At 39.7% G+C, this 26,028-nt stretch overlaps 16 protein-coding genes and 1 non-coding gene across 17 annotated transcripts; 11 read left to right on the plus strand and 6 right to left on the minus strand.

Moving 5' to 3' along the window:
* Window positions 1–165: 165 nt before the first annotated feature.
* On the plus strand, window positions 166–2,064 carry GIP1 (protein phosphatase regulator GIP1; the record flags this gene model as incomplete). The annotated part of the gene is made up of 1 exon (XM_002494473.1): window positions 166–2,064. One exon carries the CDS (start codon window positions 166–168, stop codon window positions 2,062–2,064), a length of 1,899 nt encoding a protein of 632 aa, XP_002494518.1.
* Window positions 2,065–2,222: 158 nt separating this feature from the next.
* On the minus strand, window positions 2,223–3,602 carry SES1 (serine--tRNA ligase SES1; the record flags this gene model as incomplete). Its single annotated transcript, XM_002494474.1, has 1 exon — window positions 2,223–3,602. The coding sequence occupies one exon, from the start codon at window positions 3,600–3,602 to the stop codon at window positions 2,223–2,225; it is 1,380 nt and encodes a 459-aa protein (XP_002494519.1).
* Window positions 3,603–3,824: 222 nt separating this feature from the next.
* On the plus strand, window positions 3,825–3,898 carry ZYRO0A03432r. The gene has a single exon. It is a non-coding gene; the product is annotated as a tRNA-Val (tRNA).
* Window positions 3,899–4,210: 312 nt separating this feature from the next.
* On the plus strand, window positions 4,211–4,654 carry ATG31 (Atg31p; the record flags this gene model as incomplete). Its single annotated transcript, XM_002494475.1, has 1 exon — window positions 4,211–4,654. One exon carries the CDS (start codon window positions 4,211–4,213, stop codon window positions 4,652–4,654), a length of 444 nt encoding a protein of 147 aa, XP_002494520.1.
* Window positions 4,655–4,678: 24 nt separating this feature from the next.
* FAL1 (ATP-dependent RNA helicase FAL1) lies at window positions 4,679–5,878 on the minus strand (the record flags this gene model as incomplete). Its single annotated transcript, XM_002494476.1, has 1 exon — window positions 4,679–5,878. One exon carries the CDS (start codon window positions 5,876–5,878, stop codon window positions 4,679–4,681), a length of 1,200 nt encoding a protein of 399 aa, XP_002494521.1.
* Window positions 5,879–6,051: 173 nt separating this feature from the next.
* Window positions 6,052–6,741, plus strand: DAS2 (putative uridine kinase DAS2; the record flags this gene model as incomplete). The annotated part of the gene is made up of 1 exon (XM_002494477.1): window positions 6,052–6,741. One exon carries the CDS (start codon window positions 6,052–6,054, stop codon window positions 6,739–6,741), a length of 690 nt encoding a protein of 229 aa, XP_002494522.1.
* Window positions 6,742–7,255: 514 nt separating this feature from the next.
* On the plus strand, window positions 7,256–8,965 carry TCM62 (Tcm62p; the record flags this gene model as incomplete). Its single annotated transcript, XM_002494478.1, has 1 exon — window positions 7,256–8,965. The coding sequence occupies one exon, from the start codon at window positions 7,256–7,258 to the stop codon at window positions 8,963–8,965; it is 1,710 nt and encodes a 569-aa protein (XP_002494523.1).
* A 184-nt stretch (window positions 8,966–9,149) lies between these two features.
* GCV1 (glycine decarboxylase subunit T) lies at window positions 9,150–10,391 on the plus strand (the record flags this gene model as incomplete). The annotated part of the gene is made up of 1 exon (XM_002494479.1): window positions 9,150–10,391. The coding sequence occupies one exon, from the start codon at window positions 9,150–9,152 to the stop codon at window positions 10,389–10,391; it is 1,242 nt and encodes a 413-aa protein (XP_002494524.1).
* Window positions 10,392–10,876: 485 nt separating this feature from the next.
* QDR3 (Qdr3p) lies at window positions 10,877–12,931 on the plus strand (the record flags this gene model as incomplete). Its single annotated transcript, XM_002494480.1, has 1 exon — window positions 10,877–12,931. The coding sequence occupies one exon, from the start codon at window positions 10,877–10,879 to the stop codon at window positions 12,929–12,931; it is 2,055 nt and encodes a 684-aa protein (XP_002494525.1).
* Window positions 12,932–13,181: 250 nt separating this feature from the next.
* ZYRO0A03586g (lysophospholipid acyltransferase family protein) lies at window positions 13,182–14,384 on the plus strand (the record flags this gene model as incomplete). The annotated part of the gene is made up of 1 exon (XM_002494481.1): window positions 13,182–14,384. One exon carries the CDS (start codon window positions 13,182–13,184, stop codon window positions 14,382–14,384), a length of 1,203 nt encoding a protein of 400 aa, XP_002494526.1.
* Window positions 14,385–14,494: 110 nt separating this feature from the next.
* FAT1 (long-chain fatty acid transporter FAT1) lies at window positions 14,495–16,510 on the minus strand (the record flags this gene model as incomplete). The annotated part of the gene is made up of 1 exon (XM_002494482.1): window positions 14,495–16,510. One exon carries the CDS (start codon window positions 16,508–16,510, stop codon window positions 14,495–14,497), a length of 2,016 nt encoding a protein of 671 aa, XP_002494527.1.
* A 190-nt stretch (window positions 16,511–16,700) lies between these two features.
* On the minus strand, window positions 16,701–17,615 carry FIG1 (Fig1p; the record flags this gene model as incomplete). Its single annotated transcript, XM_002494483.1, has 1 exon — window positions 16,701–17,615. One exon carries the CDS (start codon window positions 17,613–17,615, stop codon window positions 16,701–16,703), a length of 915 nt encoding a protein of 304 aa, XP_002494528.1.
* Window positions 17,616–17,922: 307 nt separating this feature from the next.
* On the minus strand, window positions 17,923–18,828 carry ATP3 (F1F0 ATP synthase subunit gamma; the record flags this gene model as incomplete). The annotated part of the gene is made up of 1 exon (XM_002494484.1): window positions 17,923–18,828. One exon carries the CDS (start codon window positions 18,826–18,828, stop codon window positions 17,923–17,925), a length of 906 nt encoding a protein of 301 aa, XP_002494529.1.
* Window positions 18,829–19,894: 1,066 nt separating this feature from the next.
* KCS1 (inositol polyphosphate kinase KCS1) lies at window positions 19,895–22,831 on the plus strand (the record flags this gene model as incomplete). Its single annotated transcript, XM_002494485.1, has 1 exon — window positions 19,895–22,831. The coding sequence occupies one exon, from the start codon at window positions 19,895–19,897 to the stop codon at window positions 22,829–22,831; it is 2,937 nt and encodes a 978-aa protein (XP_002494530.1).
* A 470-nt stretch (window positions 22,832–23,301) lies between these two features.
* Window positions 23,302–23,589, plus strand: DAD1 (Dad1p; the record flags this gene model as incomplete). Its single annotated transcript, XM_002494486.1, has 1 exon — window positions 23,302–23,589. The coding sequence occupies one exon, from the start codon at window positions 23,302–23,304 to the stop codon at window positions 23,587–23,589; it is 288 nt and encodes a 95-aa protein (XP_002494531.1).
* HED1 (Hed1p) lies at window positions 23,590–24,180 on the minus strand (the record flags this gene model as incomplete). The annotated part of the gene is made up of 1 exon (XM_002494487.1): window positions 23,590–24,180. One exon carries the CDS (start codon window positions 24,178–24,180, stop codon window positions 23,590–23,592), a length of 591 nt encoding a protein of 196 aa, XP_002494532.1.
* Window positions 24,181–25,234: 1,054 nt separating this feature from the next.
* Window positions 25,235–25,999, plus strand: PDX3 (pyridoxamine-phosphate oxidase PDX3; the record flags this gene model as incomplete). Its single annotated transcript, XM_002494488.1, has 1 exon — window positions 25,235–25,999. One exon carries the CDS (start codon window positions 25,235–25,237, stop codon window positions 25,997–25,999), a length of 765 nt encoding a protein of 254 aa, XP_002494533.1.
* Between the last annotated feature and the right edge of the window lie 29 nt (window positions 26,000–26,028).

Here is a 26,028-nt window from a genome sequence, read left to right on the forward strand (position 1 = left end):
GTTTCAATGACGCTTGGTTGACACTAAATAAATTCAAAGAAAATCAATTATATTTCTTCGAAGGATCAAGGTGGGCTAACCTACTATCAGAATACGAGACCAACGAGCTAACGATTATTAATTTTAAGGAAATTTTCTAGAAATAAGTCAATCAATCAATTAGCTATGGAAATATCGCTAGCTCAAGAAAATTGGTGCTCTGAAGATTGTAGCCAAAATTCAATGTCTAATGGCGACAACGACAACGAAACAATATCTTCCGGAAGTGTTGGAACTGGCGGTGGTAAAAGAAATTCCTTAAAAAAATGGCTTCACAAAGCTGTATTGGGGTATGATGTAGATGATAGCTTTGATAATGAAGATACGGTAGTAATTGAAGAAGATGATGATTTGGTTTTTATTCCTACTACCTCAGATTTGTCGAATGGATTATTTTCCTCCAACAAGGAATTATCACCATTACTATTTGAGCAAAATCCTGGGCGTAAGAATTATCGTAGACAAAAGATAAAAGATTTTAAATTTCATTTAAAGATGAGGATGCGTTTGGCTAGAGGTGATGAAACCGATAAAAATGGTGAAATGCTCTATAGAAGACAATGTTTGATGGGTCAAGACGGTGGTGGTGATAGTGGTGAGTATAATGAGGAAGAGTTAGATTGTTATCAAATGTTCAAGACCCAACCTGAACACTTAGATGCACTTTTCGACTATGCAATGAAAAGTTCATTGGAGCAAACATCGCCCTCAGACTTTGCTGATTTTAACTATGCTTCTAGTCCAGTTAAAGAATTGCAGCCATTCCAAAACTTAAACTACGATGATATAAACTTAAATGTGGAGCATGCTGCATTTGTTCCACTTGATGTTTGGGATATAGATAAAGAAAGTGATTCAAAACGTTTAGATAGTGCAGAAGATCCAAGGGTTTGTGGTTCTAGCAATGATAGTAAAGGGGAGGAGGATTGCCCGACATTGTCGATGGACAGTACAGAAATGGAATCCTTCACGACAGGTGAATCAACTGAACGATCATTGGAATTGACACCGTCAGTTTATCTGGCTAACGAATTGACTATGAAAGATGGCGCTACAGGTAGCGATGTTGCTAATGATAGCTTTAATTCGACAGAAGGGGAAGTAGAGGAGACGTCTTGTGAAGATTCCCAAGATACTCAAAACACTTTATGCAGCTCTGGAAGTCCCAGCATTGACTCTGTTTTAGATTCTGGTGATTCCAATACTATAATTTATACAATTCCTACTTTCAAGCAAGGACGTGGCCAGCTAAACGTATCGGGTATAATACAAAGCTTTAAAGATGGCACCTTGACTGAAAAAAATTTGACTCAAATGGCCAAGGGAAGCTCTTTGGGTCTCTCTTTCCGTAGTAAGGAGTTCTATGAGCAACCGCCCTCGAGTGATGAAGATGAGCAAGCACAAGGACGAAAGCAGGAAATGCCAATGGCTCCCTCTGAAAATGATAATATTAGGGAAGCTCCAGAAAATTACGGGGTTGAGTTTGCTGGAAATGGTGAAGGTGTAAAATTTGACAAATATTCGCACATCTTAGTCTACAGGGCGGTTAAGAGAAATGTGCAAGATAAAGGGTTTAGTTGTCCTAGTTTGAGAACGCCGAACAATGGAAACAGTTCTATAACATCTGGAGTCAGTGAGTCACCATCGGCCTCCAAGCCAATTCTCAAGAAGACAGATAATGAAAGAGAATCTGAAGAGATTGTGAGAGCTACACTCTGTGATAAAGTAGATGTGAAGTCATTTTTAGCTTATTTTGAATATTTTGAACACCAAAAGCATTCAGATGAGGTTAACCTGAGTAAGTTTAGAGAGGAGCAGTTAAGCCATTATTATTCAAAGGAGTTTTTCCCAGAACTATTAGAAGATATAAAGTTTAAACATGCTTTCAATAGTGAATATAGGAAAAGCAAAATGGCCACAGAATTAAATATTGGTCGAAAGATTGGTGATGGTGATGAACAACATGTTCGTCGTTTAGTCAACGTTATAGAAGATCCTACAATAGGATCCGCCAATTTTAAATAATTATGAATTCTGCGATATATGAAGTAAACGTATAAATTTTAAATGATGGAAACAGGATAAATTATTGTTGAAAAATCTCTATGTTTTTGTCTTTATTCTTCTTTCTTTATATAAACTATTGAATGAGATACAAGGCGATTTTAAATAAAACTTGGAGTTTATTTCTTACCCTTGTTAGAAGTTGAGTTCTTTGGTAGTTCCTTGATGAAAGGCAAGAATTCAGGTTCACCTGGAATGTATTTTCTCAAGACTTCAGGGACCACTAGACCGTCCTCAGTTTGGTAGTTTTCTAAAACACAACACAAGGCTCTTTGAGTTGCAGCTAAAGTAGAGTTCAAACAGTGAACGTATTTCTTTTCTCTGTCACCCATCTTCTTGATACCGCATCTGATTTCCAAGTTTCTTGATTGGTAATCGGTACAGTTGGAGCAAGAAACCAATTCTTTGTATTCCTTTTGGTATGGGAACCAAGCTTCTAAGTCGAACTTCTTGGCTGCAGCGTTGTTCAATTCACCTGAAACGATACCAACGACACGGTATGGCAAATTCAAACCTTGGTAAAATTCTTCAGATAATGAAATCATTCTGTCAAATTCTTCCCAAGATTTTTCAGGTTCAGTCAAACAGAACTGTTCAATTTTTTCAAATGCATGAACTCTAAAGATACCCCAAGCATCCTTACCATGGGCACCAGCTTCCCTACGGAAACAAGATGAGTAACCAGCGTAACGAACTGGTAATTGTTCTTGAGGTTTTTCAAACCATTCACCACTGTGGTATGCTGAAATTGGTTGTTCAGAAGTTGCAATCAAGTATTTCTCGTCATCACCATCCATTACCTTGTACAATTCTTCGTCGAATTGTGACAATTGGGCGGTCTTTCCCATAACTTCTTTATTCATCATAACAGGTGGTTGTAATGGAGTGTATCCCTTAGTGGCCAAAAAGGACAAACCATAATTGATCAAGGCTTGGTTCAAGAACACACCGTTGTTTCTGAAGAAATAACCTCTGTGACCAGAAATTTTAACACCACGTTCTGGATCATATCCATCCAATCTAAGCAAAACTTCGTGATGAGACAATTTTGCAGGTTTACCAGTAGCAGCAGCAATAGGCCCCACTTCTTTTAAATCTTTTGGTCCCCAGGTACGTACCAACTCGTTGTTTTCTTCATCGTTAGAAACCACAACAGATGGATGAACGATGTTACCAACTACGTTAACCTTAACCTTCAAATCGTTATCTTCCTTTTGTTCCTTTTCAGTAAGTTCCTTCTTTTCGTTGGTCAATTTATCCTTTTCAGCTAGAAGACCTGAAGCATCTTCCTTGTTTTTAAATTTTAGACCGATGTCCTTTTGCAATTTGTTCAATTGCTTGTTTAACTCATCTAATTCAAATCTAGTCTTGACCCAATTCTTGTAATCAGCGATGATCTCATCAACAATTTCCACGCTGGCGCCTCTTGCTTTCTGGGACTTTCTAATAAGTTCAGGATTACCACCTTTCTCCTCAATAAATTGATTCACATCCAACATTTCTCACTGAAATTTGTCAAGTAGTCTCAAACCTTGCTAAAGACAGATAGATGTTTCTGATCAGTGGTTTAAGTCGCACACATACACGTCAACAAACCATTACAAGCTTGCCAAATATCAGTTCACGCTTCTGTTAGAATTTGATGTCTCGATGAGAAAAATTTTTCCAAGCTGAATATGGTATAAGAGGCTGCCATTAGGAGTACATAACAACAAGGAACAGGTCCAATGGTCCAGTGGTTCACGACGTCGCCTTTACACGGCGAAGATCCCGAGTTCGAACCTCGGTTGGATCAAATCCTAGTTTAATTTTTTTTTTTTCATCTGCTATTTCAGTCTTATGTAATTGATTGGAGTGTTCCTCACAGGTTTAGGTGTCTATTAATTCAAGTATACCTGGTCCAGACACTAATTTAAAATATAGCATATCCGCCGTCTCTTGAGCATTTATACTCAAAACTAGAATAAATTTGCTTTCCTATTTTGCTAAATCGCGGATTCGAACCCGGGTACTCAATTTGCGTCTCTATACAAACTCATCATCTCTTCAACAGTATTCAAGATTGAAGGTAAAGACAGTTATTTATCAGATAGATCCTCAGACTGAAATGCATCCTCTCACTATTACTGTTTATGACCGTAATGTAAGGCACATGCTAAGTGATGATAATCAATCGAGCAGTCATCATACACCAGACGGTAATTCTCATGCTATGTTCCCTACAAATATTAAATACGTCTTTGAAGATGATGATACCAGTTTAGCACCAACAGAATCTGAAAATGATGATGGTATTGAAAATATGATCATTGTTAATTTGGAAGAGTCAGGAACTCTAAGCGGTGTAGAATTGATTAGTGATCAATTCGAGATGTTATCGTATAAGGGGGTGACCAGTGGTAATGATCCAATGGTAGACGATGTGGAACTGGAAGTGGTTTCTCAATTTACCGATTTATCGAATTTAGTTCATGATCTACCGCTAGATGAACTGATTAGACTTTACGTTATACAGAATGAACAAATGCAAACGATTTCAAATTCCATGTGAAGGGGGACGGGATAGAAAAGCATATCACGACAATTCTGAAAGGTTTGCTGGCATGGGTTTAATTTTGATCCCATACATTTTTTCAGTAGCTTTCAATTTAGATGAATCTTCCCTTGTAATGAAATTCACGGCAACACCTTTTCTACCAAATCTACCACTTCTACCAATACGATGGATATAGTTTTCCATGATTTCTGGCATATCGTAGTTAATCACCAGTGAAATCTGTTGCACATCAATACCACGCGCCCAAACGTCTGTGGATATTAAAACTCTGGAATGTCCAGTTCTGAAATCGTTCATCACTTTATCTCTGTCCTCCTGCTTCATGTCACCGTGCATGGAAACGACTGCAAAATTGGATTGGATCAACTTTTTCGATAGCCAATCTACCTTCTTCCTGGTATTGCAAAATATAACACATTGAGTAATGGTCAATGAATCGTATAAATCACATAATGTATCAAACTTCCATTCCTCTTTACTAACATCCACGTAATACTGTGAGATACCTTCTAAGGAAATCTCATCTCTTTTAACCAAAATCTTGACGGGATCACTCATGAATTTTTTAGTCACTTCTAAAATATCTCTACTCATGGTAGCACTTACGACTACCACTTGGCATCCAGGCGGCAGACGAGCAAAAATATCGTAAATTTGCTGCTTGAAACCCAAAGTCTCACTTAATAACTCATCGGCTTCATCTAATACCAACACTTGTACATTTCTAGTTTGAACCACTTGTCTTTTTATTAAATCTAATACACGTCCCGGAGTACCGCTGACTACATGGCAACCACTACTTTGAATTCTTTTCAAGTCGTCCTTCAAGGCCTTCCCACCGGTTAATGCAAAGGCTTTCACATTAAGGTAATCCCCCAAATTGGACACCACCTGGCAACTCTGAGATGCTAATTCTCTTGTAGGTGAAAGAACCAAAGCCTGTAAATCCTTACGTTTTAGTTCGAGCACTTGTAACATACCAATGGTAAAAGTCGCAGTCTTACCAGTACCGGATTGTGCTTGTGCAATAACATCCTTACCAGAAATGATCTGCGTGATGGCTCGAGATTGAATAGAAGATGGTGCTTCAAATCCATATGAATATATGCCTCGAAGAAGGTCATCCTTCAAGTTCATAGCCTCAAAGGTAGGCGATACCCTGAGCTTCTTAGAAGTCTTGAATTTCAACCTGCTATCATCTTCTCTATTGAATGACATCTTGTCCCTGTGAATAGCTTGTCTTAGTCTCTTGTTTCTGTACTCATCTCATCGATTTATTAGTAGTCAAAACTTTTCAAGCACTTCTTGATGATGATAATGATAAGGCGCTATATTGAAGAACAGCCATAGCGACTATCAGAAATATAAGAACACCAAGTGTCGAAGAGGAAATGAGCCCTAGCATCCAGCAGATTGTGGTTTCCATCGGTGGAGGACATGCTACTGGTGTAGTTGAGACTGGTGAAGAGATAGAGAGGTCCCTCAAGAACCTTTTCCCTTCAACAAATGTTAAAATAATAAACCTGGATAAACTGGATCCAAATAAACCTAGACAGTACAATTACAAGGACTACGATTTTGATCAAGTTTACAATGAGATATGCGGTGCAGGCCAGAAGCGATCCAGTATAGTCGGGAACGTAGAACCACACATGCAAGACCCTGTAGAGATTGTACTGCTATGTGGATGCTATGCACTTTATGATAATAGGATTAACGAAATTGTGCAACTTAAGATTTTTCTAGATAGCGATGGTGACAAGAGGTTGATTAATCTAATTCATCAGAATCATATTACCACTAGAGAACAATTGGCTGAATTACTCGCGGAATACTTGGATCATCTGAGATTAGAAATGCAAAAGTACATCAAACCTACTAGAGCACAAGCAGATCTAATCATTCCCAGCAATTTTGACACCACCGCTCGTGACATTATAGTCGATGGTATATGTAAAGTAGTTGAAGCAATAAAGGGGAACCAAAGTCCACCAGCTATTTCCAAAATTTCACCATTGCTATTGGATTTTGAAGCAGAAGCAATGGACGTTGAGAAGGAAAGGTACTATGATTTATCATAGCATGTATTTATAGTTTTGTGTAAGAATGATTTTATGTGTGTGCAATTGAAGCGGTGAGCAACGATACAAGAACTAAATGTTAAAATCAACATGCGTGAATCAAAGTACAAATCGACGAGATGCAAATGTGTCCATGCTATACTACCCAGATGTCTGAACTGATCTCTACTTAACACTGGGTCCAAAAAACATATTGCATGGTACGAGATGTCATCAGGGACATCATCGCATTCAATCTGTGGTCTTCCAAGAGCTGTTACTCAATGCAAATAGAATAAAGTGAGCACCAAAGCGCAGCTTAGACCAGCTACAAACAATTATTAAGAATTAAAATGTAGTCCTACGAAAGTTATTCAACTTTCTTTTGTGGTTATAGATCTAATTGAACCTTAGTTTGACAAATTTCATATGATGATAACTTATCGGACACTTTGACATGAAAAACCTTTGTTAAGAAAGGATGGAAAACCGATGAATATTGAGATAATATTCGACTTCAAATAGCCCGTTGGAAATGTTTAGACGATCTATACACAAATCAGTTTGTCAATCAATACGTACCGTCAAGACTTTGCATACACCAATCTATGAAACGGGGCAGTTGTCCACCAAACAGTCCCTCATGCAGGGAATCAAATTATTGGACAATGTAGTCAATTCCACTACTTACAACAAGACATTGTTGCAATTGTCCAAATATAATACGAATCCCAAATTCATCACGTCAAGAGACAGTATACGGTTGCAGAATGTAGTCAGAGAGCTTTTGGACGGTTTACGAATGGATGAAGTCATGACAGGTAGAGAACGCCAAGATCATCAATCGAGGTTAGCTAAAATTGGACTACAATTATTCTGTGAAATCCACGAAAGCAACATTTTACCTATAAGCACTAGTTTAACCTTGACCTTAATGGCTGAATACGCCAAGAGTCCAAATGTGACTACTTTGAGGGCCATGCTCGATGGCTTAGAAAAAGTACGAACTTTCTTAACGGAGAACATCATCCATATTTCTTCTACTGTGGATATCGATGCATTGGTCGATAAACTGACTATTTTAAGAGAAGACTCTGAAACGGTTAAACAAGTACTGAAAGCATTGGATTACAAACTTTACAGCGATGATTTGGTAAGAATCGTCAAGGGGAGGAAAACCACCGACGAAATTGACGTTTCCAAAGGCTGGAAATTCCCGGCCGGTATATTGGACACTAATGAAGCCTATTTGAGATCAATCGAATTACCCCAGAAGAAGCTTGTATCTGTGGATGACGAAATGCTAGTATTGATTTATGATGGTACTCTTAGAGATGCTAATGCCGTGCTACCTACACTTCACCATGCCTCCAAATCTAAAAAATCGTTACTTTTGATGGTTACAGGTGATTGTACAGGTGATGCGTTGGCGTCTATCGTCATCAGTAACAACAGAAACAGACGCCAAGGTATCAAGAGTCAAACTTTCATCATTAAGTATGATACTAAAGCCAACGACGGCATCTCCTTGCATGAAAATTACGATTTGGTACAGTTCTTGCGTCTACCACAGGGGTTCGCAAGTGTCTATTCTCCAGATTACAGTACCCTAGTCCCAAGTAAGATGTGTGCGAACCAATACTATGGGAAATTGGATTCTTTGAAAGCCACTACAGGTGAAGCATTTCTCTACAACCCAATCGAATGGTCTGGTGAAGAACAGGAAAACCCATTTACTAAAATGACCGTCACTGTGAATGTGGGAGCTCAGAGTGAGATAGAGATCGACCATAGAAGAAACTTCCTCGATAATTTAATCAACAATACGCTGTGCCATGGTCTTTCCAAGGGCTTCATCCCGGGCTATAACGTGGCTCTAGCTAAAGCTGTGCCGCTTTTGGAGAAGTTGGCTTTTACTGCGCAAGACGTGGATACTAAGATGGGCTACGAGGCGGTTATCATGGCCTTGGCACAATCTTTACAAAGGTCCTTAACCAACGCATTTGGATACAATAAATTCACAAGCACATCACTGCTAGCTGAGACCATCAAGGACCCGAATTTCTCCACTGCCGCCATCGAACCCATGGGAGACTTACAGGAACTGTCAAGATCGGGCATTTTGGACCCATGGGATAAAGTCGACAGGTGTTTGGCAAGCATTGCTAGTTTTATGAGAATTTTATCCAGCAGCGACAAAATAGTGGCTCAAGTATTTGAACCTCCAAAGAAGAGACAACCATGAATATCTAATCCTTGTATATACGTGACATATATGGTTTGAACCCTTAAGCGCCCTTGTTAATACTTATCTGACTGACTTCTTTTTCCGATCTAAAAGTGACCCCTTCCCCCCGATCTGACTTCTTGCAGTAGCGACATGACTCCGAATCCTTAAGGGTAGAGAATATAAAGATAGCTGAGATGAGATGAGGTGGCATCACAACATCGATTGTTCAATTAAACGACCCTCCCCTCCAAAGGATACTGCTGCCATGATTAGATCCGTTAGGTTTAACTCCACACAAGCCGGCCTAAAGAAAACCGCTCTGCATGATTTACATGTAGAACTGGGTGGTAATATGGTCCCCTTTGCTGGATATTCCATGCCGGTTGCCTACAAGGGTCAGTCGCATATTGAATCTCACAGGTGGACCAGAACCCATGCAGGGCTATTCGACGTCTCCCACATGCTACAGAGTACTCTTCAAGGTAAAGATGCCGTCAACTTTCTTCACAAGGTGACCCCCACGGACTTCCAACAACTACATCCTGGTGTTGGCACTCTATCTGTCCTTTTGAACCCTAACGGCGGGATAGTAGATGACACATTAATCACCAAACAAAGCGCGCATGATTTCTACATGGTTACGAATGCCGCCTGCGCCGAAAGGGATTCACAGTTTCTAGTCGATGAATTAAAATCCGTAGCAGACGCCAAGTGGACCCCAATCACAGACAGATCTCTACTGGCATTGCAAGGTCCCGATGCCCACAGGGTCTTGCAGCATGTGTTAGCTTGGGACCAGTCACTGGCCGATCTGTACTTCGGGCAGAGACGCTCCTACAAACTCTTCAACGGGGCCTATATAGACGTCGCCAGGTCTGGTTACACCGGCGAAGACGGATTCGAAGTTAGCATTCCTAACGAAGATGCCTTACAGTTTGCCCAATCGCTTCTCGATAACGAGATGACCAAGCCAATTGGATTAGCCGCTAGAGACAGTCTGCGTCTAGAGGCTGGTTTATGTCTCTACGGCCATGAACTCGACGAATCTATCACACCCGTGGAAGCCGCTCTCAGCTGGGTTATTTCCAAAAGCAGAAGGAACATCACCGAAGGTGTCAAATTCAACGGTTACGACAAAATTATAGATCAGATCAACAACAAAACTCACAAGAGCCTACGTGTGGGCTACAGATACCAGACCAAAGGCCCCGCTGCCAGAACTGGTTCCAAGATTTTCCTCCCAGACGGAAAGACTGAAGTGGGCCATGTAACTTCGGGTAGCGCTTCGCCCAGTCTAGATAACATAAACATCGGCCAAGGTTACGTGCTAAAGCCTCACAACAAGAGAGGAACCAACCTTTTGGTACAGGTAAGAAACAAGTTATTGCCCATTGAGCTGGTGAAGATGCCTTTTGTTCCTTCCAACTACTATAGAGGATAAGGCGCATGTGGGACACCGTTGCTCGGCGGCTGATTTTCAGAACCCTCATCCTCCGGAGTTGTTCGGTGCTACCGGACTCCCGACATCTTTAAACGCGAGTTTCTCCGGTAACTAGCGATAAATTTTGAGATACCGGACCCGTCTCGATGCACTATAGAGAAAAATATGACAATCAGGCAATAATGTATACAAGTCAGAAGATAATTAATTAAGCATATAAATCATAAGATAATAAAAATTCATAAATCAGAAGATAATGAGCAAGAGTCTTGCCCCTAGCAAGTCCTATAAAAGAATTCAGCTAATTTAGCTGTTACTTGGGCGAACGAAGCCAGATTCTATGGGTGATATTTCTTTTTCTAAGCGATCTCCTGTGGCTTTTCGCTTGTCGTTTAATCGAATACCATTTGAGTCATCGGTACATATTTAAGCCCTCATTTGCACGAAATCTGAACTGCAATACATACCGCATAGAACGCCATAACATGGTAGATCCTACTAATACTACTGCTAAAGATGGCGGTAGTGTATACTCGTATAATTCCTATTCAGACTCCGACCTTTCCCCTGGGAAAAAAGACGAGGAAGGGGGATTCCAAGATCCACAAGCGTACAGAGGACCACATGGAGAACCAACGGCTTCTGACGGAGCTGAATCCACCGGTGAAGGTTTTCATGAAGGTGATGTAAAGGCAGAGTCAGAACAAGATGAGAATAAGAAAGTCGGCGTTTGGAAGAAACTGAAGGACAGAAGTTACTGGACTCCTCGAAAGGAACGTAGAGGTATCCTACCACATCTCTCGTTGATACCAGAGTTCAAAGATGCAAGAGATTACCCGCCGCATATCAAGAAGTTCATCGTGTTTGTCATTGCATTCTCATCAATGATGGGACCCATGGCAACGTCTATTGTCTATCCTGCCATTGATCCCATCAAAGAAGATTACAAGACTACTTCGATCATGGTCAACGTATCAGTCGGTGTTTACCAGATCAGCTTAGGTGTTTTCCCACTATGGTGGTCTTCTATATCTGAAATGAACGGGAGGAGGACGGTCTATGTCCTTTCATTTCTTCTTTTACTAGCATTCAACGTGGGGACCGGTTTGTCGCCCAACATTAACGATTTTATCATTTTAAGAGTTTTATCTGGTGGTGCTGCTGCATCAGTGCAGTCTGTGGGAGCGGGGACTGTTGCTGATTTGTACGTTCCAGAGGAAAGAGGTACAAACATCGGTATTTACTATATGGGTCCGCTAATGGCACCATTAGTCTCCCCCATCATCGGTGCTGCGTTGGTCTCGGGCTTTCCATGGAAATCCACGCAGTGGTTTATGGTGATTCTGTCTGGTGTCAATGTCATCCTGCTGGTACTTTTCCTACCAGAAACGCTTCGTAAACAGGACAGCGGCGCTGCAATAACGGCTATTCTACAGGCTCGTAGGAAAGGTTCGCCCGGTGTTAATGCGAATCAGACAGAGGACAAGAGCGGATACCAAACTCAATATAACGAAGATACGCACAGCATTAGTGATCCTTCAATAGCAACTCATGAACACGGTAATGATGCTGATTTAGAAAGGGTATTGAGTCGGACCAGTAACAGCATGACCCGATTCAACAGTAATAATGACCTGGATCCAATTGCACCACAACTTTCAAAGATCCACTCCTATGATCCGCGACAAGAACAGATGTTGAGAGAGTACGAGGCAAAGAGGGTGGAAAACAACTTAGAGGAGGAACTGTCCCGTATGGAAACCGCTAAATCCAACCATACCGCTCGGAGCGATGGTGATAAAATCGAACAAACGAGATTTCAAAAGTATCGTCACCTGGCATATTTGTATTTGATAAGACCTCTCAAATCGTTATACTTTTTGGAGTACCCACCTGTCCTTTTGGCCATTACGTTTTCGGCAATTTCATTCGCCGTCTTATATTTTGTCAATATGACTTTAGAATACGGCTATTCTCGTCCTCCCTACAATTTTTCACCAATGCTTATAGGTCTGATGTACATTCCCAATTCCGTCACATATCTGTTAGCATCCGTCTTTGGCGGTATGTGGACAGATAATCTGCTGTTAAAGTACAAGGCTAAACATGGGGAAATGGTACCGGAGGCCAGAATTTCGTGGAACATCGTTACTGCAGTCATAGCTTTCCCCATATCCTTACTAATTTTTGGTTGGTGTCTTGATAAAGGTGAACATTGGGAAACTCCGCTCGTGGGTACAGCTCTCTTTGGTTATGCCAACATGATGACTATTGGCGCTACAGTATCATATCTGGTCGATTCTCTCCCGGGCAAAGGTGCTACCGGTGTGGCTCTCAACAATCTAGTTAGACAAGTGCTGGCAGCAGCAGCAGTGTTCGTGACAGACCCCATGCTGGACAATATGACCATTGGTTGGTCCTTCACTATGTTGGCATTCATCATTATCGGTGCGACGAGCGTGCTGGTCGTTCTGAAAAAATACGGTGACCACTGGAGGGAAAATTTCGACTTGGAACGTTTGTATAATAAATTGGAATGAGATGACTTATGTTTGGCATTTAGGAATTTGTTTCTTACAGATTCAATTTATAGACTTTTAAAGATAGACTATTAGGGCTTATGTTTGTACGAATGGGCATCGGACCATTATCCTTCCGAGCCCAACATGTGGAACTCACGATCCAACTTTTCAAAATGATACTTAACACCAGAGTAAGGCTGGCATAGGACTTTAGTTAGCTTTGTTTAACTAGCCTTAGATCCTGGAACTGGCTTCTCATAAGGGAAAGATGTCGTTATCCAGTGGACTAAACAACGGGTTGCGGAAATGCAAGATTATGGTCAGAGTAATCATTGCTCTGGTGATATTCGTTCAGGCAAGTCTCTGTATTACCTCTATGCAAGTTATAGTTCGAGTCGTCTACCATAACAACGTTGCTAAACGTCACCATGGTATTGATTTCACTAAGAAGGCATTTATCTCAATGCTAATATCCACTTTACATCTAATTGCACCATCAGCAGTCAGAGTCACGACAGATAATAATTCAATCCCCAAGGGAACTTTCTACAAGGATTTGAAAAATGGCAGAATTGCATCTCATTTGAAACGCAAATCTGTCATTGTAGCAAATCATCAAATCTATACGGATTGGGTGTTCCTATGGTGGCTAACCTCGACAGCCGACCTAGCTGGTAAAGTTTACATCATATTGAAGAAATCTTTGGAGTATATCCCCATCTTGGGATTTGGTATGAGGAATTATAAGTTTATCTTTATGTGCAGGAAATGGGAACAAGATCGTTTGACCCTGCACAATTCTCTGGGGGTTATTGATGCTAATTCAAGAGGTGTTGGCCCCATTTCTGGTAGATCCCCAGTCAGAGAGGATGCCGATGGAGAGATCTTTTGGGATACAACAAGTACAAATGCACGCCAAGAAAGTTGGCCTTACTGCTTGATTCTTTTCCCCGAAGGTACTAACTTGAGTCCCATAACCAGACAAAGATCCTTTAACTATGCAAATAAGATTGGTAAGACACCTTTTGAAAATGTTTTATTGCCACACGCCACTGGTGCAAGACATTCCCTATTGAAACTAAGACCAAGCTTGGATGTAGTTTATGACATTACTATTGGCTACTCTGGTGTTAAGAAGGGGGAATATGGTGAAGCTCTTTACACGTTGAATAATGTCGTTTTTAAGGGTGAAAGTCCAAAATTGGTAGATATGCATATCAAGGCATACCATATAAATGAAATTCCAATTGATGATGAACAACAATTTTCGGATTGGCTTTACGACCTTTGGGCTGAAAAGGATAGATTGATGAATGTTTATTATGAAAAGGGCACATTTGACTTGGACCCTGATCCAGATCATACAATTACTGGCGAATTTAAAATCTCTGCCTACCCATTCTTTTCCTGTGTGGTCTTCATCAATTCCCTCGTATGCTTACCATTTTTAATCTGGTACCTCTTGCGCTAACTAATGCCAAATTTTGAGACGCACAATACATTTGAGCACTACATAACATGACTATATATCCCTACTGTCCACTTCTTTATATTTTATTTGTAAATGGACGACAAAGCAGTTCAGAGTTTTGCTTTTTGTGATTTAATGGCTGACCAATCTTCATCAGTCAATTGCTTATATTCTTTGTAATCCTTTAACCAGTAGACCGTTTCATCTCCATTAGCACCATGAGGTAGAACCTGGTTCCTATAAATCTTCTTCGAGATTTTATTAGTGTCCGTCATCTCAATGTGATCCACTAATTTGACAAACACCGGGTGTGCGTATTTGGGCAATTCACGATTCAAATGGGTTAACATCCGATTCAAGACCGCAATTCTACCGCTTTCAGGTGTTTCTGGATTTTTCAATTTGATAGTAGCAAATCCGGCTCTACCTTCATAACCAGGTACTTTAATACCAACAACCACTACCTGTGCGAAATCATCATGATTACTACCCATTATTTGGTCTTCCACTTCGGTGGTAGACACATTTTCAGACTTCCACCTAAATGTATCTCCCATTCTGTCCACAAAATACCATAACCCATATTCATCCGATTTCAAAAGGTCACCGGTTCTAAACCAAGCATCACCTTCTCTAAAAACGTTACGAAGCACCTTGGATTCAGTTTCTTTTTTGTTACCCACATAACCTTGAAATGAAGTCTCAGGTTTCTTTGGATAAAAAATTCTCATCAACATTTCACCTGATTCACCAACTGCTGGTTTCTCACACAATCCCTTAGAATTTCTGTAGATAGTAGCATCATCATCGGGGTCCATTCTAACCAGGGTCTGTTGTAAACTTAGGAACCATTGAATACCGGTACCATAATTCCTACAAGCTCCTACACCAAATTCACCCTTTTGGTAAGAGGTAGTTGCCAAAGGCGCTTCAGTAGCTGCATAAAATTCACCAATAACCTCAATATGGAATCTGTGTCTAAATTTTTGCCAGATATCAGGTCTCAACCCATTACCATAAGCGACTTTGACAGAGTGCATATTTTCATATTTGGAGACTGGTGTGTTAAGCAAATATCTACAAATTTCCCCCACGTATTGACAATGAGTAGCCTTGGTCAAATATGCTTCTTTCCAAAAATTGCTTGCAGAAAACTTGTTAGAGATTGCCACACAACCACCTTTAGACCAAACGGAACAAACACCAAGTAACGTAGCGGTAGAGTGGAATAAGGGCATAGCAGTGAAAACAACACTGTTATTATCCATGTGCTCAATGTGAGCAAATAAGGTACAACCAACGGTAGCTTTTCTCCACGACATGATAGCAGACTTGGGTAAACCTGTGGTACCAGAAGTATAAATGAACATGGCAGGCTTGTAATCGGTAAGACCCTGTGGGGATCTCAAATCATCTTCTTGTAAAAATTTGGGTGTCTCTGGATCTTTTAGAGTTTTTAAAAGCTCGGTCTCATCCAAATAATTTAATCTGACATTTGGCAGTTCTTCTTTGATCTCTTTTTCAGATGATTTGATGGGTCCACTAGCTTGTGGGTCGACAAAGACTTGTGTAATACCAGAGATCCTTAGTGAATGCACTAGAGGATTACCCAGTGTATTGTAATTCAATAATGCAGGTATAGCACCAATATTCCAAGATGCTAATAGTAAAAACAGAAACAGTGGCTTATTAGTAGAATCAATAGCAATGTTATCACCGGAACGTACACCATATTGTTCAGACAAAATGTGTGATAGTCTTAAAACTATATCATAAGTCTCCCTATAAGTAAACGATTCCACTTCAAATTCTCCCTTTTTCGACAATGGTCTTGGGTAACTAATAGCCAAACGATCAGCATTTTGTTCCACTTGTTTACTAAATAGATACCAGTACTGAAACCTATGATTTCTGACAGCCAGAAAATATTGTGCCACACTCTTGATGAAAAACGTTATAATGTAAAAATCTTCTTTAACTCTATGTTTTCTATCCAAGTATTCGATTGGACCCTTTAAACATAGCGATAGAATTGCAAATACTGGCACCAAAGCCGTCTTTACAATACTAAACACAATGAGCCATGCATTCAGCAGGACGTGTCCTACTGGATTCTTAGTTCCCATCGTTAACAGTTGGAGAAAGTGCTTTACAATGATTTCTGTTGATGGTTAGTGTGTGTATATCTTCTACAAAAATCTCCTTTAGATCTTACAATCGTCTGACGTGAACGACAGCGTCAGTGTGTCGCTGGTAGAAAATAAAATAAAATAAAAAAATAAAAAATAAAATATTTTTAAAAATGTGGACAGTTGATTAAACTTTGTAGTTCAATGTCGAGGAATCAGAAAGATCCCCAGGATTATGGAAAGGTGGTTGGTTGTTATTGGTATTATTGATTTTGTCGATTTCTTCACTTAGATTTTTCCTATCCCTCAAGTACAGAAACCATAATATTCCTAATTGTGCTAACAAAAATGCGAACGAGACCCACGACATTGCAGCCGCCTTTATACCTCTGTGGATTTTCAATATGCCCATGCTTGCACTGGGAACGAGCTTGGAACAAGCATGAATACCCACATGGGTCCACATCGCGCCAATCCCCCAGAATAAAACCAAAAAAGCTGATACACACAAAGTAGCACGTAATACCCAATATTTAAACGGCAGAGCGGGAATCGTACTGTATATTAACATGAGAAACATGAGCGTTGCCAAAATTACCGTGACCATTAAAATGTATGGATGCACCACATATCTAGAAGTGGTCTCAGCCAATTCTAAAATGTTCAAGTTAATGGGCAATTGCTTCTGAGTACTCTTCTTATCAGAGGAAGGAACATTAAACAATTCAATGGATAAATCGTTATAAAGTGGATTGTTTGCCAGATCTTTTCTTGGGTAACATACAGACTTCACGCCTTTATCGTAGTCCTTCGGAATATTCGTTATACAAACGCCCATGTATCCGGATGCAATACTGACCTGCTCCAAGCCCGACATTTGTGTAGTACCATTAGATTGGTTAAACGATTTTTGAATTACATTGTAAAATGGTGAACTTCTATCAAATTTATAACGGACTAAGAAAGTCGAATCATTGGATAAATTGGAACATCCCATGAGTAGAAAAACTGTGAGAAAAATTGTAATTAAATTAAGCACCAGGGAAATTACCTTGGGCATACGCTTGAGGAAGAACCAAGCCATTTTCCAATATAATATCATAATAATTTTTCTTGTTTTTTTTCTTCCCTCTAGTGACAGTGTGACGCCGAGATTTGAGATACTACAGAAAACTGAGAATGTCTATCCATTCATCGTTGGAATTATATACGCCATAAGTTCAATTTCATCGCTGTGCCAGCATCGTCTTAGTTCAAGATTAGCCGATTGGGTCCCTTATGATCTGACCAATTTCCTACAATCCTGAAACGCATGAGATCAATGTTGTTTCATTCGTATCTACCTAAATCTTGCGTACTATATTTGAATATAATAGATGAATATAATAATTTCTGTTTTGTTAATGGCATCAGTCCAAAGAAGAAGCACCAGTAATGATATCAACCAATTCGTTGGTGATAACTGCTTGTCTGGTTCTGTTGTACAAGATGGAGTATCTGTTAATCATGTCACCTGCATTCTTTGAGGCGTTGTCCATAGCATTTCTTCTTGCTGAAATTTCAGCAGCGTAACCTTCAGCCAAGGCTGCCAAAATTTTGTTGGACAAAGTGTATTCGAAAAGATCTTGAGAAACTTGGCCATCATTGTCAATTTCAAATTTACTGAAAGATGGAGAACTTTCGATGGTTTCAGGGTTGAAAACGTCCTTTGTAGAAGGTTCAAAAGACAATGAAGAAACTGGGTTGTTGAAGAAAATGGTAATCTTTGGATAGTTTTGAGCACCTAATCCCAATAGAGTATCAGCAATAGCTGACGATAGTTGGAAAGTTGGAGCTTCCTTACCAATACCATTGATACCAATTTTAACGTTATCTGGATGAGTTCTCATTAGTTGAGTTCTCATTTTATCACCAACAGCTGCAACAGCAGCGTTTGGTGAGTCTGCTAGATGCTGTCTGACTCTCTTGGCCAATGCAGAGTGAATTGAACCACACAAACCTTTATCGGAAGAGACTGCAACGACTAATTCTTTATCCTTAGCAGCAGTTTCAGCATCTTCTATTGGTTTTGTCTCGGCGTTGTTGTAGAAGGCGGAATCTGCCTCATCAAATTTCTTAGCAGTGACCTTAGCCTTTTCAGCTCTACTCAATCTAGTGGAAGCCACAATCTTCATAGTTTTGGTAATCTTTTCAATATTTTTAATGGACTTCAAACGGGTTTCCACTTCCTTTAAAGTAGCATAGTTCCTTGCTTGTGGTACACGAGGCACCATAGCACCACAACGGACTGCATTGACACCAACTCTAGACAACATGGTCACTTTATTGAATCAATCGTTTTTCTTCTTTTTCCTTATATTTTAACGTATACCTCTAGTACATCTCTTTAGAGCACCTTTTCTTCACTCCCAAAGTTTTGTCGAAAAACGGCTTCGTGGTCCGTGATGACGCGATTGGCGGAACGCTATTGGCCAAACAAGATCGAGACCAAAAAGAGCTGAAATGGGCTAATAGAAGCTGGTAAAAATATGGGCATTCATATCTGCCTGAACTTATTGAACCAGGACATCTCTTTTAATTAATTTTAATTAATTTATGTACATGCGACTACCATGCTGAGATTCGAACCCAAGACTTTTTGATCATGAAACCAAGATTAAACAATGGCCGGGCAACTATTGTTTCAGGGAGAAAACGGACCAGTCAGATTCAAGTGAAAGAGAAGAAAAGAAGAAAAAAAAATCTGCGGCTACAATGCAAGGAAGCTAAGATCGTGGCGATGCAATATAATACATGCTACTATAATACAGTAATATTACAGCGATCGTTCGTGCTAATCTAATTCTTTAGATTTACACCGTGCTAAACAATTTCAAGAACCCTTAGTATCTTCCTAATAATCTTGCTACCACGCTTTCCCTTGTTATTATAATATCCTCTTGGTTTAATAAAGCACATCATAGATATCAAAAAGGTAAAAACACCGATTGGAACATAAAAAGTATAAGAGAAAAAAAAATTTATAAGGCAAAACCATTTGGTGTATGAAAGACAAGACTGATATCAAAGTCAACGCCGCCAAGGTCCTTTATACGATATTATAAGATATAATATCGCCTCATACTTCTTTTTTTTATCTGTCGCTTTACTACGTTTTCTAACAAAATAGTATTTTTAAGTTCATTATCTTTACTACAGCTGCTAATACTGCCAGATTTCGTAACATCGCACTCACATAGCTAATAGTTTGACGATACGTCTTCCAATCTCTTACAAACAACAACAACAAAAACAACAACTAGCATAAACAAAATACGCAACATTACGCTGCGCTAAGAGAAGGTTTTTATTATCGTTGTTTATGTACGTTTTCTGTTGATCATGAACATTGGAGATGAAAGAACCAGTGGTGATTGCAAATTTATAAAAGATGAACAAGAACATAGACAAGAACAAGAACAAGAACACGAACAAGAGCAAGAGCATGAACATGACAGGGAAGGAGAGCAAGAGGAGGATAATGAACCCGTTACTTCTTTGAAAGATCTAAATATATCAGACAAGAAGAAGCTATCATCAAACGTTATACGCGGGAGAAAGGCAAGTACTTATTTGAGAATATTCAGAGATGACGAAGGGTTAACGGATAACAATATACATAGACAAATCATCAAGCAACAAGAGCTGAATGCAAGACAAGAACCGCAACCAGTGCCACAGAAGCCACAACAGGAGGTAGTTGTACATCCTCAGCAAGATAAGAAAACAAAGAAACCAACATCTTTCTATGATACTAATTACAAGTTTTCCATTAAGCCTGAAGGGAAATCTTCGAGATCTCAAAATCCTCTAGCGTCGAAGCCTTATGCAGTAGCGAAATATTTGGAATCTGCAATTTCTGAACCGAATAAACAACAGCAGCAACAGATGCAACAAACCGATTTGGGTTTAAAACCAGTTTCATCGGCTACATATTATCCGCATAAATCGAGGGGTTCTACGCGGTCAATAAGTGATGAAGAGCCTGGCGAGGGGACTGCGATCCCAGTTGTCCCAAGATTTCAATATAAAGGTACGTCGGTTGCTGAGACCGAAGCGACAACACTAGCATCGATTACACACGACCATGTGGCGCAATCACCGGATGGACGAGCTTCAGGTTCAATTTCAGAAGCAGCTGTGGAAAGTGATGAAGATTACTACGATGATAATGAGGAAGATGAAGAAGAGAAAGATAGTGTTTATCCTTTAGCCGTTGAACTACAGCCTTTTACCAATAACGTTGGCGGTCACACTGCGATCTTCCGTTTTTCAAAACGCGCTGTTTGCAAGGCTTTAGTCAATAGAGAGAATCGATGGTATGAAAATATTGAAGTTAATCATAAAGAATTGTTACAATTCATGCCTCGTTACATTGGCGTGTTAAACGTTAGACAGCATTTCCATAACAAAGAAGATTTTTTGAGAGAATTATCATCTTCGCAAAGGCATAAACAAGAGCATAGGGCATTTCCATCATCACGGTGTATTAAACTGTACCAACAACAACGGCAGCAACTGGAGAATCAAGACCAGCAGCATCAACATCAGCATTATGATCAACATCAGCAACAGCAGCAGCAGCAACGAGGACAATACCTGCCACAATTTCAACAAAATAATTGCTCAAGAAGCATTTCTTGTAATAGTAGCAGTGAAATGGGTGGGTTACCTGAAGTGGTTCTTAGCGATAATAGACACATGGTGCCGGATTCCATGTTAAGCATGTATCCATCCAACTTATGCAATTCCTCAGGAACAGGTTCTTTTCTACAGTCAACAGGCGGATCGTCTGGTAAAGAATCATCGGGTTCCACTACGGTAAATACCAAATTGAAAGAATTAGTACTACAGGAGGTATTTGCGCTTTCACCAGGAGAGCATGATATAATAGAAGGTCATTTGAAAAAGGTAAGAAGACCATCATCAATAAAGAAAAGTCGTTCAAGTTCTCAAGATTCTTCGTCACAATCAACCTCAAGAAGAGGCTCTAATTATTCTTTGAAAAATGTTCCAAATCAAGGTTCAGGTTCTCCTCTTTTGAAGAAATCAATTAGAGAGACCATTTCTCACTCTTTGAATAGTCCAAGTTCAATGATGGATTTGAGACAATTTCAGAAGAAGGAACTGGTCAGGGAAAAATCACAACTAAGAAGGGCAAGCTTGTCATCTTCAAAAGATGAGAACAATCCTACGATCTCGCCATTATCACTACCGAGAGACCATCCATTAGTGGAGGAGTTTGCAGTGGAAAATGAGGATGATACAAACTTCAGCCTTGATGGTAAAGAAAATCATACTAATACTATCAGTACTACTAATAGTGACATTACTAATAATACTAGTAGTGCCGGTAGTACTAGCAATACTAGTCATCTCGCAAAACCAAGTCAAGGTAAGCATAACGAATCAATTACTTTTGAAGAACATTCCGATACTGTTGTATCAAAATTTATATTATTGGAAGATTTAACAAGAAAATTGAATAAACCTTGTGCTCTCGATCTAAAGATGGGAACAAGACAATACGGTGTAGACGCTAAACCATCCAAACAACATTCACAACGTAAGAAATGTTTAAAGACAACTTCTAAAAAATTAGGAGTTCGTATCTGTGGTCTAAAGATTTGGAATCAAACTTATTACATCACAAGAGATAAATATTTCGGTAGAAGAGTACAGGCTGGTTGGCAATTTACAAGAGTCTTAGCGAGATTCATCTACGACGGTCTTCATATTTCAAGTGTCGTTAGACAAATCCCCAGGTTGACCAAACAATTAGATACCTTAGGTTCAGAAATTGCCCATTTAAAAGGTTACAGATTATACGGATCATCACTTCTTTTAATGTTTGATGGCAATGATTCAGGTAACAAAAGATGTAGGGTTAAAGTGAATCTGATCGATTTTGCCCGTTGTGTGACAAAAGAGGACTTAAAGGAAAGTTACGATTTATTCCGTATACCACCAAAGAATCCTGATGTTGAGGATCGTGGATTTTTAAGAGGGGTTCGTAGTTTGAAATTTTACCTGATGCTAATTTGGAACTATTTGACTAACGACGCTCCACTTTGTAACGATGATGAAGAGTTACAAACATTTTTACAAGAGAACGTTGAAAAATTCGACAAACCATGGGATTGGTTGGATGAGTTTGATGAAGAAGATGAAGAAGAATTTAATAGTCCAACCAGTCCATTGAGGAAAAAATGGAGAAAATACGAATTAATCTTCAACACGGAACCAAGATTCACTAACGATGGAGAGATGAGCGATTAAGGCAACCGACCCTTCCCCCTTTGTAATAATAAATATCCAAGTAATGGCAGTAATGAAAAAAAAGATCAAAATAGTAAAATAAATACGATGATATTATGTGTGTGTGAACAACAGTAATGCCAGGTGAAACGGAATGGGTTCGCCCGACTGAACTTAAGTCGTTCAAGCCAATCTTCCAGCTTAGAGAGACCGTCCCAATGTTGGCGAAATTGGGACAGCCAATGATACTGGTTGTTGTTATTTATTTTTCTTCTTTGTAAACCAAAAGTGAGATTAACAGGTGATGGAAGCGATAAATATTTCATCAACTTGCATCTTTTTATTATGGATAAAATATGCGGGTAACCCAATGAATTGTTGATGAAAAGGAAATTCCATCACGGCTTTAAAACAAGGGCTCAGGCTCAGGCACTGGTTTATACTTCAACGATACATGCAAACAGGGCTAGGCGGTCTGGTTGTAGAAAGTCATGAATAATGATACTTCAGCTAGGGATAAAGAGGAAAATGTACCTGTACCAACACTGAGTGCTGCTGACAAGTATTTCATCGAGCAACGTGATCTAGTTTTACAAGATATCAACAACACGATGGATTCGATTTTGAATAATCTCAATTCTTTGAACATCTCGCTAGAGAATTCCATCGCTGTTGGTAAAGAATTTGAGTCAGTAGCTGAATTGTGGAAAACATTTTATAACGGTTTAGAAGGTACAGAAACTGTATCGTCATCACAAGACGATGAATTAGAAAAATAATCATTGTAAAGATGAGGCTCCGTTAATTTTCCTCCTTGGGTGTAAACTGGGTACTTTCTTCGATAATCCAACTTTAATCCTTACCTTATTAGAATCAACGTCGTAAGCCTCTTTGTTGGCCTTAAAGATAAGATCCTTTAATGGTTTGTGAACGTTTTCAGGTGGTAAAGAATCGTTAACAGATGTACTCAAGGTATCCGTGTATGATCCATCCTCCAAATCGCCTTCGTATTCAGAAGATGAAGATGGTGGATCTCCCAAAGTACTATTATTGCTATGGAAAGAAGATTCACAATTTGCTTGTACCTCTGTATTCTGTGAGGAAGAGTTATTGGCTTCCTCTTGCTCTGTTCCCGAACTTCCAGGCAGAGCAGTGTACTTTATTCCTGCAAATTCCTCATCTTCTCGATTACTGAAATATTGTGCTGGCTCGTAAGACGCTTCTTCAACATCCGATTTGGCCTCAACCAATTCCAATCCACCCAATCTTTCTTCAACGTGTGAAAGGGGTGATACCGCCGATGTTGTGGAAGCTCTCTTGAGACCTGCTGTGTGAGCTGCTGGCTGATACGTAGTAACACTTCTCCTCATCACTGGAGTTTCTGCTGCTTTATTTCCCTTTCTATTTGAAGTAGTAACTAGGAGAAAAAGTGAATAAAGGAGGTTCTAAATATGCTTTTATACTCAGCGGCTAATCCGTGATCATTTAATACGTGGATTTTTTTTTCTGGGGCTATAAAAGGAGGAGCGAGGTTTGGAAACGCGTTACACTCTTCCCTCTCTTACCTTCAGAAACACACCAAACAAATAAGTCATTGTGTGATTGTGATGAGCCCATCATTACAGTCGTAGGTCTGGTAAGTGGCAGATGCTCATTTTCGAAAGAATGGCATGAGATGCCAACGGATCGAAGTGAGTCTCGTCTGCCGCTGAGAACCCATACCTCGTACCACAACACCCATACTGCAATCGGGAACTGCCCTCGACCGGTTTGGGCAAGATACATAGTGTATCACAACGATGGTAGCCTTGGATTTGAGCTAGGTTTGCAAAATGGATGAAGTACATGCTTCTCAGAACGCCAAAAGGGCCCGAACGAATGTCTGGCTCATGGATAATCCGTTGGTTACGATCAGTTGTTATAAGATTTTTGCCCATTCCTTAATTTGTTTCCAATACGTAAATGGGCCTCTTTTCAGTGAATTTTCTCTCCCATCATGAGCAAAATTCATTTACCAGATGGTCTCAAAGGCCATGGACTACATTGGCTTGTTTGATGAACTGAGCTGGCTTATTAGGGTATCCGTATTGGCTTTTGGGGCAGTCTTCCAAGTACGTTTGCCAAATCTGCCAGCTAGTTATCACTATCACTTTTTGGAAACTGATCACCCCTTCATTATCATCTATTGATGAGAAGTTGGAATTGAAAAAAGACGTGGTAAAACGCCTTAAATTCGTCGTCATCACCTATCACTTGACCATACTCAAAGTTAACCGTATCGTGATGTCTGCTTCCCCATTCTTTTTTTTTCCTTTTCTTTCTTTTCTTTCTTTATCTTTGTTCGTTAACGAGTTCCTTTCCCTGTTCATCACCCCAGAGTTTAAACCGTGACTTTTATAAACATCTTGTTGTAATAAAAGAAAGATGAGCATTGGACTTTTAAGGCAATTCGTTTCAAGAATATCTTGCTCGTTACCCAAATACCGTCCATTTATTAAAACTATGGCTGACGACATTGAAAGAACTCAAACCCCTATTATCTTTGCGCCTGAAACTTATCAATACGACAAGTCTTCACTTAACGAATCGCAACTGGTCAAAGATCCAATAGAACAGTTCACTAGATGGTTCGAAGAAGCCAAGAGTGATAAATCAGAAACCCTGCCAGAAGCCATTACCTTTTCGTCTGCTGAGTTACCAAGTGGTAGAGTCTCATCAAGGGTGTTACTTTTCAAAGAACTAGATCATCGTGGATTCGTTATATACTCTAACTGGGGAACTTCCAAGAAAGCTCGAGACATCCAATCCAACCCCCATGGTGCGATCAATTTCTTTTGGAAAGATTTACAAAGACAAGTCAGGGTGGAAGGTTTTACAGAACATGTTAACCGTGAAACTTCGGAAAGATATTTTAAGGTAAGACCCCGTGGATCAAAGATTGGTGCCTGGTCTTCACCACAATCATCTACCATCAAGAGTAGAGATGAACTAGATCAATTGACCGCTGCTAACACTAAAAAATTCGAAGGTCAGGAAGAAATTCCATGCCCGGACTACTGGGGTGGAGTGAGAGTGGTTCCCCTCGAAATTGAATTTTGGCAAGGTAGACCAAGTCGATTACACGACCGTTTCACCTATAGGAGGAAAAGTGAACATGAAGAATGGGAAATCATTAGACTAGCACCATGAAATTTAGACATTTAGAGAAATTTAAAGAG

Source organism: Zygosaccharomyces rouxii (assembly GCF_000026365.1).
Source record: "Zygosaccharomyces rouxii strain CBS732 chromosome A complete sequence".
Classification (NCBI taxonomy): domain Eukaryota; kingdom Fungi; phylum Ascomycota; class Saccharomycetes; order Saccharomycetales; family Saccharomycetaceae; genus Zygosaccharomyces; species Zygosaccharomyces rouxii.